General features: G+C 35.8%; 1 protein-coding gene across 1 annotated transcript in view; it reads left to right on the plus strand.

Annotated features, from left to right (window-relative positions):
* The window catches only part of ADAMTS19 (ADAM metallopeptidase with thrombospondin type 1 motif 19), a 241,183-nt gene that overhangs the window by 120,178 nt on the left and 104,120 nt on the right, over positions 1-16,885 (plus strand). Inside the window, exons 10-11 of the mRNA XM_040444385.1 lie at positions 14,308-14,448; positions 15,905-16,055. Of these exons, the coding sequence (XP_040300319.1) occupies positions 14,308-14,448; positions 15,905-16,055 (292 nt within the window). The remainder of the gene's footprint in view (positions 1-14,307; positions 14,449-15,904; positions 16,056-16,885) is intronic.

Here is a 16,885-nt window from a genome sequence, read left to right on the forward strand (position 1 = left end):
CTGAAAATACGAATAAAATTGGCAAATATAAAATTGATTAAGGAAAAAAGGCATAATTCAACAGTATTAGAAATTAGCAAAGGCAGTATAACAGATACTGAAAGTATTAAAAAGATACTAAGAAAATAGACTGAATACTGTCATGATAAAAACAGATGAAATGGGAAAATTCTAAGAAAATATAATAGAAGGACATAAAGCTCTATAACCATTTTAAAAAATTGTATCAGCGCATTAGAATCATCCCAAAGAAAACACAAGTTCAGACACAGAAAAAGGTTCAATGAATAGATAATGCTAATATTAATCTAATTCTTCTAGAAAATAAAGGAACATCCTGCAACTCATTATTTGAGCTAGTATTAATGTAACATAAAAATCAATAAGGGACAGTTATGAGGAATAAAAGTTGTAGTACTTTCTTATCTGAGAATGATGAAAAAAATTTCCTTTTTTTTTTTTTTGGTTTATTTACTTTGAGAGAGAGAGAGGGAGAGTACAAGTCAGAGAGGGGCAGAGAGCAATGGAGAGAGAGAGAGAGAGAGAGAGAGAGAGAGAGAGAGAATCCCAAGCAGGCTCCAACCCTGTCAGCATGGAACCAAGTGTGGGACTCGAACCCACAAACCTTGAGATGATGACCTGAGCCAAATTCAGGAGTCAGGGTCAGCTTCTTTACCGACTGAACCACCCAGGTGCCCCAGAAAACATTTTCAAAATAAAGTAGCACTATGTAAACAAAGAAAGGTAATATAAGGGAATAAAGTTGGCTTTATATCAGGATAGGAAAGGTCATTTATCATTTAAGAATCTTAATGCCCATGTTAATAGCTTAAAGGTAGAAACTATATTATTTCAAGAGATGCACAATTAAAAAGAAAAACACTAAGACAAAGCTTGCTGATGTATATTCACCAAAATCAATGGGAAACATTATTCTTAATGGTGAAATATTAGAAACATTTCTACAAATTAAGAAAATCACAAGAATCTCACCACATCTGCTTCTGTGTATATAGTGGGGACACAAACAAGTGAACCTTGGTAGGAAAATAAATAAAAGCTGTAGAGATGGGAATGGAAAAAAGATAGCTATTTTAATTTGCAAATGATGTCATTCCCTGTATAAAATTATGATGTTATGTAGAAGTAAAGTATGGAATTAATTCATGAATGTAGTAAGATTATTAAATATAAGATAAATATACAAAAAAACAGCTGTCAACACAAAAATACAAAATGTCATTAAAAAAATGATACTATTTACTGTAGCAATTGAAAACACAGAGTACTTAGGAATAAATAAAAAAAAGATAGGAAATTATACACCCTTATTAAAATTTATAGTGAAACCTGTGTCAATGAAAATATACCACATTTGTGGATAAATTTATTCTCTTCAGATGTCAGTTCTGTTGTAAATGATTTATAGATTCATGGAAATTCCAATAAATAGACCACCACAGCTTCTATATGGATGTTGGCAAATATTTTCAGCATTTGTATATAAGTGCAAATAGTCAAAATAGCCAAAACTTCCTTGGAGAAGGAAAAGACGAAGATAGAGGAGGATGAGAGGGAGACTAATGTAAGAACCTTTCCCTAACAGAAATCAAGACCAATTTTGAAACCAGAATAGCTAAGACATTTAAACATTTGTGAAAATATGCACAAATATGGTCTGATAGAACAAAATATGGAGTCATAAATGAGTCTATGCCTAGAGGAAAACCTGATATGTGAGCAAGGTGTTGGCAGATCAGTATAGAAAGTTGACTTTTCGGAAAAATATGATAATGCACTTGGCTTACCACATGTATAAAAATGAAATTGAATACCTTCAGATTATTTCTAAAAATCAATTCTGCATAAAATAAAGACTGATATATCACAGACAAGGCTTTTAAGAGAAAATATATGAGACTATCTTTAGGACGTTAGGGTTGAAATTATTTCTAAAGCAGCACATACTCTGTGCCCTCTTTTGAAGACAGAAACATAAGACCTAATAGAGACATCTGACATAGATCTTAGAACTGATCTGATTGTTAAGCTTTTTTAATTTCTGGAACTCCTGGATGGCTCAGTCAGTTAAGTGTCTCACTCTTGATTTCTGCTCAGGTCATGATCTCACAGTTGTGAGATTGAGCCCTACATCAGGCTCTGCCCTAAGCATGTAGACTGTTTTGGATTCTCTCTCTCTCTCTCTCTCTCTCTCTCTCTCTCTCTCTCTCTCCCTCTCCCTCTCCCTCTCCCTCTCCCTCTCCCTCTCTCTCTTTCCCCCCTTTCTCTTTCTCTCTCTTTCTGCCCCTCCCCAACTTGTGTGTGTGTGTGTGTGTGTGTGTGTGTGTGTGCATGCTCTCTCTCTCTCTCAGATAAATAAACATTAAGAAAAAAGAAGATTATATATTTTACATATTTGTTTTCATGAAAATATTTCATAATATTAAAACAAAAATAAAACTAGAAATGAATGCCAAAATGAACATTATTTGTGTAATTGGAAAACTCAAGACAACCTACTAAAAAAAAAACTCTATTAGAACAATAAGAGAATTTGAGGGGGGGGCTTACAAAATTATATAACAAGTTTTGCTTTTCAGCAGCCACTTGGTCACTATAAAGAAAGAAAAAATGCATTTATATTGAATATAGCAAAAGATAAAATAAAAATATAAAAGATAAAATACCTAACAAATACTTACAGAGGAATGTACAAGACTTATAAAAAGAAGAATTTATATCCACACAGAGAGACATAAAAGTGGTTTAAGTAAATGGAAAGACATTTTCTGGTTTGGGATAGGAACAGTGAATATTATAAAATGATAATTATCTCTATATAAATTTAATGTGACGTGCCCAAAATGCCAATAGTATTTGCTTTCCTTTTTTTTTTTTTCTTTTTTAATTAGACATACTGGTTATAGACTCCATGTGGAAAAATCAATATAAGATATTTGTTGTTAAAAACTAACAGGAGAGGAGAGGGTGAATTCTATCAGATATTAATATATTTCATAGTAGATAAAGCGGTTTGTGCTGGTGCTTGAAGAAGGCAGTAAGTCAATGGAACAGAGTAAAAAAAAATTAAACCTATAATTAGGAAAAGATTTATAAATGTGCCATATAATAAAAGCTGAACCTACAGTCTGTGGAAAGAAATGAATCATTCAATAACAAACATAACAGGAATCTGATTCTGTACCATGTTTATGACATCATAACACATCAAAATGATTGTGGACATTGACATTTTTTGGTTGGCTTTTTTTTATTTTTTCATCTTTTAATAGGGAATGTATATAATTCTAGATATGAAATCTAGAAGTATTTAAGGAAAAGTCACATAAAATTAACAACTCGAAATAAGTATCCTTGCAAAGGAAAAAATACAATAGAAGATAAATCACAATCAGTGAAAGTATTTGCAACGTATCTGAGAAAGTGATGTTTTCCTTAATATAAAAAGAGCTCTTACAAATCAATACAAGAAATGATGAAAGCCCTGTTTTAAAAAAAATGGTACCACACAGCTCATGGAGGTCTATGCATGGCTTTTATTAAAAAACAAAAACAGGGGCGCCTGGGTGGCGCAGTCGGTTAAGCGTCCGACTTCAGCCAGGTCACGATCTCGCGGTCCGGGAGTTCGAGCCCCGCGTCAGGCTCTGGGCTGATGGCTCAGAGCCTGGAGCCTGTTTCCGATTCTGTGTCTCCCTCTCTCTCTGCCCCTCCCCTGTTCATGCTCTGTCTCTCTCTGTCCCAAAAATAAATAAACGTTGAAAAAAAAAAACAAAAACAAAAACTTAGCATTATTGATAGAATGACACTTCAGACCACAAAGCAATTCTACTTTCACCTGTCAGGTTACATAAATCTGTACAGGTGAATCCATATTTACTCCCATTGTACGGACCATTCCCTTCCCTTGGCAGGAAAATTCTTCCTGCCTTCTTCCCTATTTTGCTTATTCTTCTCTCAGATCATTTCTTCAGAAAAGTATTCTATGGATAGGTTAAGTCCCTTGACATATGTTCTTATAGGCTGTCTGTAGTTTTCATTCCTAATTTTTTCACAATTGTAGGTTTACATTATATGTATCATTATGTGATCTCTGCATGTCTAATTCAAGTGTGGTCCCTCGGTACAGGGGCTTGTTTTGTTTTGTTTGTTCTTTTTTGTTGCTTTTGTTATTTAACATTGTATTTAACATTGTCTAACGCCGTTCAGATGTGCTCAATGAATAGATGTTAGATGATATTTTAACAGTGTAAGTGAGTGTACAGTGTTGGAATGTGGGGGGGAAATAGATATTGTTATACATTTCGGAGAGGAGTATAAAGTGGTACACTATTTTTGGAGGCCATGTGGCAATCGTTTTCCAAATTTAGCAGACTCAGAGGTTCAGCTCCTTTGCCAGCTTTGAGTATAACACATTTTAAATTTTAATTTCATTTGTGTTCATGTTTCTTTGCTTCCTAGAATGGTTGAACATCTCACCTTTTTCTGACTAGCTGAAGTTAGGCCCCTTACCTAAAAAATATGCAGCCAATAAAAATAATCAGAAAGACTTGAAAATGGTCACTGTTTTACATTAATAAAGTAATACTTATTTTTTGCCCATTAGCGTCTGATGGCTCAGTACTTTCTTTTCCCAGTTGTAGAAAAAGCCCATTTCAGGTATGTTATATTATTGAAATAATACAGTGGGCATAAAGTTGTGGACAAAATTCTTTGTCTTGAAACTGGTGTATGGCACAATTTTGTAATTTGGACTTTAGCACATTTGTGATAACTTCTCCTTGTAACTGTGCCAAGAAAATTAGAAAGCTCTAGCAGAGTTCAGTATTTTTATAAGTTGAAAGAAACTGCTTTAAACATTAATAGCTTATTTACTGATTAAGACTTTCACATGGTAATTAGATTGGCTTCTTTGTAGAGATGTCAAGTGGATAAAATTACATACGTTGGGGGAAATTATAAATCATGTCATTGTAAAAACATAGAACATTTTTTGATATGGCCAGAAAATGCTTATGTGGTTTTGGTTTTTGTTTCACTTGTTGAACCAGGCGAAAAGACGAATATATATTTCTAAACTTTGGCGTAGAGGCATGGCTTTTCCACTAAGTTGGCAGTTGAGGAGTTTCTTCAGTACTAAGAGGCTAATGAGGCAATAAATATGCAAAGTTAGCTCCTTGAAGGCAATAAATATGTGGGGCACCTGCTAAAGTGTTAAGTATTGCCAGAGTACCAAGAATGCAGATGTCTTGTGAACTAACAAGCCTTTGAAATCAGTGACATTTGCTTACATACTCTGCTGGAAATTGTGCCTGGAATAGAACCAGGAGTAGGACCAGGTTATAAACCCACTTCTTCAGACATCCGCTTTTCTGTATTGGTGGCATCAGTACCGCTGACAGTTCTTCATTTGAGACATCTGAAACATCTTTAACCCTCTCTCCCCTTAATTCCTCTCATAAGCAGTTGCCACATTTTACTAGGTTTTCTTGGGAAAGAGCTTTCCCGTCTGTCCATTATTTCTATTGTTATTCTTCCCAGGCTTGGACCACTGCAACACCTGCTTCCCTGGTCTTTTTGCCTTAGCACTTTACCTTTCTGGTGTGTCTCACTCATTAGTTCAGAAATCTTTATTGTCCTTTCCTACCTGATGAGTGGACTTAGCCTTGGATTCATGACTTTTACAGTGGTCCCCTCTACCTTTCTCACATGATAGTCCACTTCTCCATCTCATGAAGGCAAATGATCCGTAATGTTCAAACTTTGTCTTTACTAATGTTTTTTTCTTATTTCAACTCCCAGTCCTACTGATGTGTAGATCTTCCAATTTTCTTTATCCATTAATCGTCAAGACAAGTGCTATCACTTTTTGGAAATATATTTTTTAATTTCCTTGCACTGTTTATTGTAAATATCCCTTAATTTCTAATATATACTGATTTGTACTGATATTTCTACCCCCTACACACATACCCTACTGAACAGCAGTCTCTATGAAAATAGAATTACTGTGTAATACATTTTTTTCTCCCACAGCACAAAGGTGAGTGCATTGGGCATTATAGGCACTTGAATATTTGTTTGAATGCGTAAGCATTTGTTGTACAAATACTCATCTCTTGGTCAGTCATCTTGAGCTTTACAGTAGAGGATAGTTGAGTTCAAGAAGTAGAAGAGAGGAATTAGTTTGGGTCAAGGAATGCAGTTGCCTTCACTGAGCAAAAAAAAAAAAAAAAAGTAGTTTTATAACTATGCAAAGACAAATATTGCAAAATGGTTTTTGGTACCTAATATTTTGTATTTATATATAAAATAAACTATGTGGAAATAGAGTGGTTAAGATATGTATTAATTATGATGAAGTCTATCTTGAAGTCTGGTTACAGGCCTATCCTGCTATTTCATACAAGTCCTGAAGTCATAGACTTGGAAGGGCCAAATACAGCAGTTTAGTGATAGGATTATTTAATCTAAAATTCTTCTAATTCAATAAGAAGCTAGCATATGCCCCAGGAGGCATCCTGTCAAACATAAATTTGGCTGATCTCTCTCTCTCTCTTAATTTGCAAGAGGAGTTCCTTTTGAAAGGGAATAAGATATTTGCTTTTCATTCTACATTGATGTGCATCAGTATGTCTACTATAAGAAAGAGGATATATGCCAAAGGGACACTATGGCAAACAATAAAAAGTAAACGAGAAATGAAGATAAAGGCATTACATCAGAATCTAAGACTGTTAGACCCGGAAACAGGAAGTAATAACAGATTGCTATAGTAGACAAAAAACAAATAGACTCTTACCTCTAGAAATCCATTGTTCCTTAAAATGTCCAAACTTAATTATTCTGTAATTAATACTCTTTGACCCACTCAAATTGGTAATGGCCACATGCAACCACGTTGTTCTCTTTAACCACATTCTACCCTCTAGGATTCCCTACAGCAAAAGTCACAAGTATCTTCCTGTGGTACACATGCCTGGGTTAAGGTTAGAAACTACTCAGTGGGCAGGTGATAGGGAAAACTTATTAGAGAAGGGGACTGGGGCTGGAATTCTTGTCGTGCCAGGTACTCACTGAATAAACTTTAGGCAAGTCAATGTGTCTGTGCTAATTTCCTTCATCCCTACAATTTGGATAAGTTTGCCTTTCAAGGTTCACTGTTGGATTGTTCATGCTCTAATTGCATGGCACAGTGGTTAACACATAATACAGAGTGAATGAATAATAATAATAATCAGTAGTGGTATATTTATTTTTATGAATGCTTTAATGTACAAAGGAGATTTTCAGCTTCCATGGGTCATACATCCCTCTGTTCATTCAAGGAGTGATTTCATATCCTTTAGAATTCTTACTGGATTGGCAGGACGTGAACATATTATGGAGACCCTCATAGAACACTGACACAGCTTTTGTATTTGATACTTTATTTAGACAATGATACCAGTTAGAGTAATAAGTAGTTTGTCCAAGTTAATAATCATAATGGGACTTTAGCCAGTATAGATGTGGCAGCATTCCCACACACCCAGATTCTCTCCAAACGTAGGTTTGGATGTCAGAGTGAGTAGGTGGAAGAGGGAAAAAATCACCCAGCTAATGAGTGGTCTTACAGGAATTGGCTTTCTGTTTGTATTTCTCTAATGTATCTTGGCAAATGTGTGGTCCAGAGTCAGGCAAGCAGCTTTTCTCGAACAGATCACCTACAGATCTTTCAGGCTTATGGTTTCCCTAAATCAGTAAGAAGTCATATTAGTTTCAACTTGCTGTCACATTTGCAGAATATTTAGTTGCTTCTCTGATACTGTATCAGTGGCTAGGTCTGTAGACATTTATTTAATAAGGTATTGAACTAAATATATCAAGGAATTAAAATATGTTCTTCAAACACTTAAATTCTAGATGGTGCTAAATTCACTAAAAATAGAAGGTAGTTCTGATATGTATACATGCCGTATATTTGAAAGCCACAGAAGTTAAGAACCATGGAAAATATATGCTCGAATTTATTGAAGAGTCTTTTATGCAGGGAGATGGTCTTAAAATGGGGGTTGCATTTGTAATTGTAGACAATCTGGGGAAAGCATTCTGATAGGAGGGAATTATACAAAATGATAGGCTGGAATTAAGTGTTCCTGTGAAAATTAGATTGAAGTGAGTTTACAGATTATTTGAAAAATAAGATAAAAATCTTGGATTTTTGTCATATAGGTCAGTACTTTTTAGAATTTTGAGTAAGAATCATCTAGAAAATGACTTGAAATAAAGTTTCTTAGGCCTTATCTCTAAATAGTCTTGTTCAATCAGTTGAGGCAGGATACAGGATTCTGCATTTTAACTAACCCAACATCAGCATCCCTAGGTTTCTTTTTAAATTTTTTAATGTTTTATTTTTGAGACAGAGACAGACAGCATGAGTGGGGGAGGAGCAGAGAGAGAGGGAGACACAGAATCGAAAAGAGGCTCCAGGCTCTGAGCTGTCAGCCCAGAGCCCGACGCAGGGCTTGAACCCACAAACCGTGATGAGATCATGACCTGAGCCGAAGTCGGATGCCCAACCGACTGAGCCACCCAGGTGCCCCAACATCCCTAGGTTTCTGATGCACATAGTTCATTATTCACATTTTCAGTGTCACTGGTTGCCAAGGAATATTAAAATATTTTGCCTAGGAAACTAGGTTTTTGTATTAATGTATTCATAACAAACTAAATTCATTAAAGCATGGTTTAATAAAGCAAAGAGTTAAGGGGCACAAGGTCAGTCAGGCAGACATGACAAGAGTCCAGAATTCAAGAGGATCAGCACTGGTCTTCATTGGTATAACTAGCTGTGGAAAGGGAGGGAGGGGTAGGAGAGCTTTAAGGAATACAGAGCTAACAGGGTCCAGGCATGCGTTAGCTTCCTAAGGCAAGGATAATGTGTCCTAACCCCAGGAGAGAATAAACTCCTTGAGGGTAGGAACTGAATCTTGCTCATTTTTATGACCGCAGCTCAGTACAGCATGCAACAAATACTGCGTTCCCAAGTGTTTGTTCATTTGCTAGATGAAGCTACCTCATATGCACAGCAAGGTCAAAAGTAATCCCTGTTTTTGTACCTCTACTTTTTTTTTTTTAAACGTTTATTTACTTTTGAGACAGAGAGAGAGCATGAATGGGTGGAGGGTCAGAGAGAGAGAGGGAGACACAGAATCTGAAACAGGCCCCAGGCTCTGAGCTGTCAGCCAGAGTCCAACGCGGGGCTCGAACTCACGAACCGCGAGATCATGACCTGAGCCGAAGTCGGACGCTTAACTGACTGAGCCACCCAGGCGCCCCTGTACCTCTACTTTTTAGAACATTTTTGACATTGTTGCTGTCTGCCTTTACACGGTCTTTGGACTTCCAATAGAAGTACATATCTCGCTGTTTTGTGACAACTGACAGTTAAATAATTAAAATTATTCAAAATATAAAAAGTAATAAAAATACTTTGTACTCCCCCCCCCCACCGTGAGCACACAGCCGCTAAGTTACTCCAAATAAGATGTAGCCACGGAATTGTAGGAAATTGTTATTTTGTGGAAATATACTTCCACTTAGACATTAGGACAGTTTGTTTCTTTTTTCAAATAAAATTTTCTATATAATATAGAACTTCTAGTGGGAAATAATACATCATGGTGAAATATTTAACATATTGAGCACAAAAAATTTAGTCTTCTAAAGAATTACTGTTTACAAATCTGACCCTTTCCAAATTATGCAAAAAATGTGAGTGAATTCATAAATGTTCTCTTCTCTAACTCTTTAAACATCAAAAGGGACCATCTTCACAATCCAAATGTTTCTCCAGCTTTCCGCAGGATATCACAAAACTTCCTGGCAGTGACTTTTAAACAAGTTGAGAAGTTTTATAAGATAAAAATATTTTTTCAGTTGACTTGACAACCATGTACAATGTTAGTAGAGAGTTTATTTGCCCTAGGCTCTTTGTCAAAATGAATTTAAACTGAGATTATTAAAATGTAGCTCAGTTGCAGAAGTATGAGGAGAGGTGTTGCTAATGTCTTACTTCAAGAATGTTCTCCATATAATGCACACGACTTGGTTTTAGAACTGTATACGTAGAGTTGCATTTCTGCTAACAGGAGTCATTTAAAATTATTCATAAAACAAAAAAGATTATATGCATTAATGTAGAGTTTTGATTCAGAAAGAGATGCACTATAGTTGGTTGTTTGGAGATCTTTCTGACCATCAGATTGCCTGGGTCTGAGTCCCATCTCCCCAATTAACCTCAGCACCTTCTGCATCTACAGAATAGTCATAATAATAGACACATAATGGAGATATTGTGAGGATTAAGTGATATCATCATTGGAAATGATTATTACAGTGACTGGTACAGATAAAGGTTCACAATTATTTGTTTTCTTTCAAATCTGTAGAATTCGAACTAGGCAGTGTTTCCTGATAGTTCCAGATATGTGGTTAAAAAAAAAAAAAGGCCCTGTCCCAATTTTTTTCTTTAATGATAATCTTTTCTGTTACAAGTTAAACAGCTTTAGGAAAATTTAACTAATGGTAAACAATGGTTGAATCACTAGATCTCTCCATGGCTGTAGCTAATGTCTTACATGAGAATCAAGATCCCAAAAGGATCATCTGGATGAGAGGTTGTAATCTTCCCAATTTGGAAAATCACATTACACCACTTTGGGAAAATGTCCAAATTGCTAACTCTTGGAAGCAAAACCTCTTCTCTCAAATGGACACATTATTTAAGAAGTTTTATTGTTTCTGAAAAAGACCAGTTGCCTTTCAGGAATAATAGCATTTGTGTATGCTTTGAAAGACGGTACCACCACAGATGGAAGAGTTGAGTGTGTTCCATGCGGCAAGTGGCTGTTGATAAAACAGGGTCACCCGGCAACGTGTGCTGTGGCCAGAATCCCTCCCTGGTGGAGGTGAGACAGTGGTCCTGGCAAGGGCTGCCTCAGGACTGTACTGTTAGAAACGCATTAAGGGGTTTTAAGCAATTTGTGAGATTCTGCTTTATTTGCAGTTTCTTATTTTAATTAGTTAACATCCAAGCAAAGTAAATTCTTGCCATTATTCTTTACTTGGTTTTCCTTAAAGTCCACAACTTTCACCAAAGTTCACAAAGACAACAAATTACATATAATGATGTTTTTATCTCTTTGTGCTATTTGACAAGTTAGAAGAATAAAATATCTCAGATGTATTGCCCCAATAAAAAGAATAATTATGGGTTGCTACTATATTCTAGACATTGGGTCAGGCATTTTACATCATCCTCATAAGATTTTCCTAGCAATCAGTTAAGAAAACGGGGCGCCTGGATGGCTCAGTCGGTTAAGCGGCCGACTTCGGATCAGGTCATGATCTCACAGTCCATGAGTTCGAGCCCCATGTCGGTCTCTGCGCTGACAGTTCAGAGCCTGGAGCCTGTTTTGGATTCTGTGTCTCCCTCTCTCTGACCCTCCCCCGTTCATGCTCTGTCTCTCTCTGTCTCAAAAATAAATAAACGTTAAAAAAATTTTTTTTTAAAAGAAAGCATTTATTTCTTAATATTATTACTTACTTGTATCTAGTCCCATGAATTAGGGGGAGGGAGACACAGAACTCAAATCTCTTTCAACTTCAACATCTTTCACCCTACCTCCCAGCAATTAAACTGGTCCATAATGACTCCACATCATCTCTTACTTTTCCTCCTTATCGTCAAAGTATGAAAAACATTTATCTTCCTATTCTCTGTCCATCATCCTATTAATATGTGTTGATACAGAACCTATTTAAAGACATTAATTAGAATAGGAAAGAAAAATATGGTTCAACATGGAGCTGAATTTTTCTGACACTGAAGTATGGAAAATGATATTCAATAATGTATTTTCGGTTTTATTAGTCTTCTAAGTTAGTAAATGGAGTGAATTCTTAACTCATTATTCTTAACTCATAAATTACTTATTCCGTCCATATCATTTTCTCCTTCCAAAAACATGTTAAATATAACAATTTTAATTCAAAGTTTTAATTTATCTCAGTGAAAAAGTAGTTGGCCTTGATATTTTTTATTTTGATTTGAGAAAACATAGGTAGTCTAGTTGTGATTTCCCTTAGCAGCCTCTATAACAATTCTTTTTATAGCATTTTAAATATAGTGTAGATATTCTTGTTATTCGCTATTTTTATTATGAAAGACTATTTTATCATCTAGATTTTAAAGGGAACACTTGACTATCCTGCCATCATTTCATACTCAGCCTGGAGAAAAACACATTTCTCCTCTTCCAATTTTTTCAGTATTAACCTTCACTATGAGAATTCGGTAGAGATTATATGAAGGTTTTCCTGAAACAGAAGCGATTCTCCATGGTGACTTGATTCAGTGTTTATGTATGGTTTATAGAATATGATTCCAGTATGCCAGCAGTTCAGAGAGATGAGCCAGTTCCTACCCTCAAGAAGTTGCAGCATTAGCCAGAAGTAAAAATGCATAATGCGTTGTTGCCAGTGCGATAACAATGTGGTTCACAGAATCCTGCGGTAGGATAGAGAGTACACATAGGTGAGATGTAGTGAAAGAAAACCTCATGAAGGTCATCGACAGTAATCTCGAAGATTAAGTAGAATTTATCCAGGCGAAGACATTGAAGGATAGGCACTTTGGGCAGGGCAGGAGAGGGAATGGAATTCACAGATGCCAAATAGGTAATGGTCAGTCACATGATTCCTGAGCCAGCCTGCTCAGTTCAGACAGCCCCACTTTCTTTTTTTTTAATATATTTTTTTTCAACGTTTATTTATTTTTGGGACAGAGAGAGACAGAGCATGAACAGGGGAGGGGCAGAGAGAGAGGGAGACACAGAATCGGAAACAGGCTCCAGGCTCCGAGCCTTCAGCCCAGAGCCTGACGCGGGGCTCGAACTCACGAACCGCGAGATCGTGACCTGGCTGAAGTCGGACGCTTAACCGACTGGGCCACCCAGGCGCCCCATGACAGCCCCACTTTCCACCTTCTCACTGTATAACCTTGGCAAAGTTCATTCTCATCAGCAGACTTGGATTATACTAGTACCTACATCATTGAACCGTTTAATTCAGGCTTATAAACCCTTTGTATGGTGCATGGCACACAAAAAAATTCTAAGTAACAATTAATTGTGAAAGAATAAGAAACCGCATACTGTTGGGGGAAACTAGAAATCATTCGCTGAAAAGAAAATGCCATAAAGGACCTGGAAGAAAATAAAGAGACTTTGTACGATGTTGAAGAGCTCAAAGTGCCATATAGGTAACAGGGAGGCAGATTGTGTTTTAAATAGACTTCCCTGGGGCACAGCAGGAGGAGAAACAGGGAGAATGTTGGTAAAGATTAGAGGCGCAGAGCGCAATAATGACATAATAATTATTGAGACTAAATACTTAATAATCCTTTGTAATAGTAACAAAGGAACTGAAAGGAAGTGACAGTTGAGACAAATATTTAGGAAGTAGCACTGGCAGAACTTGCCCTCTGACACTTAATAAAACCAAATAGCTTGGTTGGTGATCTGAGAGAAAGGATAAAAGACCTGAAGATTCTTGATTTGGCAGACTGGGTGGCTAGTGAATGCATAAAAGAGACAGTACAGGAATAAATCAAGGCTTGAGAGAGAAAATAATGAGGGCAGTTTCTAGACATATTGAATTTAATATTCTTCTAGTACACCCATTTGGAGGTAAGTCAGCTTTTTAAAGAGTTTCAGCTTGAAGCAATAGATTCAAGATTCACTAGAAGAAGTAAAGATGGCCAGAAATGTGAAGGTTTCCCAGGGATAGTTTGTGTTTAATGATGAATGGAAGAAGAAAGTCTAATGAAGCAGATGGGGAAAATAATAGTTTAAATGTGGTTTCAGATTTGTTAAAAGCGATGAGTAAAGGATCTCCAGGCAAGAACAAGAATTTAATGTGGTTGTATAGAAACTTTCTATTCCTATATGTTTCATACATACAACTCTGAAAATTTTATCTATAGACCATTTTGAAAATAGGTGACTAAACATGTTATTTGCTAGATTCACTGGGAAATATGTTTCCCTCAGTAAAAATATTTATCTTTAATCTAGATAACAAAATTTCAAAAAAAATCAATTTGATATCTAATTTTATTTTGATTTTTAAAACTAATTTATCTCCCATTAGTTTCAGTATTTATCTGTTATTGAATTGCCTTTATAAATCGTTAAGATATACTTACCTAATGTAATTTTTTATTTTAATTATATTCTGAATCAGCATGGGCATTAATCATGACAATGACCACCCATCATGTGCTGATGGTCTTCATATCATGTCTGGTGAATGGATTAAAGGACAAAATCTTGGTGATGTTTCATGGTCCCGATGTAGCAAGGAAGATTTGGAAAGATTTCTAAGGTACTGAGGTCATTTACTATTGTTGCATTGTCAATGTTTACATTGCCTGCTTCCTCTACCAACCAGGGAAGGTGGCACAGTAGAGTGGAAAGGACACTCGATTAGGGATCAAGGCACTCAGTTCTAATGCTGGCCCTTCCACTGACTCGGAGAGTGTGAATTGGAACATATTATTTAACCCATCTGCTTCTTAGTGTCCACATTTTCTAATAAAAGAACAAGCAAGATGATTTGTAAGGTTGGAAAATTATCTATCACAGTGTTTCCTTACCTCTTTGAAATTTCCCAGTGGAAAATATTCTCATTGTTCATCACTCAGCACATCTGTTATCACAAAGAACCTCTTTAACAAAAGCTCCACTCTTCCATTATGATACTTCTAAGCTGTGGATTTTTTTTGTTAATACATCATTTTCACCATTATAATAGTTCTCATTCTCTTCTTCCCCACCTTCAACAGAGGGAACAGTTTATGTCTGGTTGGAAAAAGAAGTGAAAAATATTAGTATTGTTCAAATTTTCATTTTAAATCCCTTGTTCTTATCTCTTTGGTAAATAAATGAACAAGCAGAAACAGTATGAGATACACAAAGCAGTTAGTGAGTGAGAGATGCTTAAAGTATCCAAAAGTCTCACTAAGAAATATAGGAACATTGAGCTAGTTAAATTCACGATACAGATAAATTTTATTAATTTTTCCATACTGTTTAAATTGGCAAGCCTATTTTTTCTGTTAAATGAATATTAAAATCTGCTAAAATATACTGTTTATTACATTACCATAACTCTGGTGTGAAATGTATGCAGTATGTTCAGTCATGATAGTGTAGAGACCGGTACATAGAACATGTGATATTGGAACATATCACCTCTCTGCAACAGTCACCCTTCGATGTTCCCAAGGAACATGTATGATTTTGTATGGCTGCCTTCACAAGAATCAGAACCATGGTAAAATTAAATGTCATCTCATAAATGGAAGTTGTATTACAATGTCAAGTACAAAAATATGTACAAATACTCACTTGACAATGCCTTCCGTATATTCTTTAAGTCCTCGAACATAATTCATTTCTTACCTTCACGCATTACTTTTGGTCAGGTTACTCTCTGAGTCTGAGCTTCTTAATCTTATAAATATGCAAAGTCATAACCACCTCACAGTGTTATGTAGATTAGCTGAGTCAATCCATATGAAAGACCTTAATAAACCAAAAAATCATCATGTTCAATATTATTATTATTATTATTATTATTATTATTATTAGGATTATCTTACATAGTTGTACATAAACGATTCTCACATATGGAGTGATTTCTATGAGTATTCAGTAGAAGAACTTATAAATAAAAGAACATATTTTTAACATTCTAAAAATGTTTCCTGTTGCTGTGCTAATTATAACAAGGTTTTTACATTAAATTCAAAATTTTACACATATCTGCATATTGCCAGGTCAAAGGCCAGTAGCTGCTTGCTACAGACAAATCCCCAGAGTGTCAATTCCGTGATGGTTCCTTCCAAGTTGCCAGGGATGACCTACACTGCTGATGAGCAATGTCAGATTCTCTTTGGGCCATTGGCTTCCTTTTGTCAAGAGATGCAGGTAAGGGTTGTGTCCAGGTGCGAATTTTCAAGTGTATGTTCACATTCATAATTGAGAAGTATTGATCGGAGGTGGGGAAGATGACTTTATTTTAGCACATGCAGCTCTTTTGAGAGCACCCTAATCTTGGAAAGAAGGATTTTCTAAGAGAAGATTACTTTATTTTTTTCCCCCTGGCACTTTGGAAGTGGTAGAAATAAGATGTGGGCATTTAATCTAAGTCAGGAAGGAATGACCCAAGAATTTCAACTTCAAAAATGGTCCCTGAGTCAGGGAAGTATTTATATTGGGCCATTTCACTGCTTCTCTTTTAAATCTTTTACTTTCATGCGTGGTAGGTAACTGGGAGAAAATGTAAGCAAAAGGATATATGAACATGTAATTGTGGAGGAAGAGTTGTATCTTTTAACCCTAAAAATAAAATCTTAAAAATATGTTCTAGAACAAACACTAGAGAGTACATTTTTAAATAGTTAAACTAGAGGGAAGGGGTAAATATATGATGGGAAACTTAAGTCTTGTCTATGTATTAGTATTCACATGGCCACTAATTACTCAGATAGGCCAGTTGTACCAGTGTAGAAAATTGGAAGTCTGAAAGATTGAGCAAAATGACATTAATTGATGTAAGAATTTTAGCTCTTTTTACTTTCCCTTCTTTCTTTTCTCCTTTTTTTCTGCTGCCCATCCCTTAGCTTCTCATCCCTTCCCACCTCTTCCCAACACACACACACACACACACACACACACACACACACACACACACACGCACTATTGGAATAAACCAATAGTCGTGCTTAGAGCGAATTGGTAGCTGTATTTCATTCTAC

The sequence above is a fragment of the Herpailurus yagouaroundi genome, unplaced genomic scaffold (assembly GCF_014898765.1).
Source record: "Herpailurus yagouaroundi ecotype Mexico unplaced genomic scaffold, PumYag 192, whole genome shotgun sequence".
Classification (NCBI taxonomy): domain Eukaryota; kingdom Metazoa; phylum Chordata; class Mammalia; order Carnivora; family Felidae; genus Herpailurus; species Herpailurus yagouaroundi.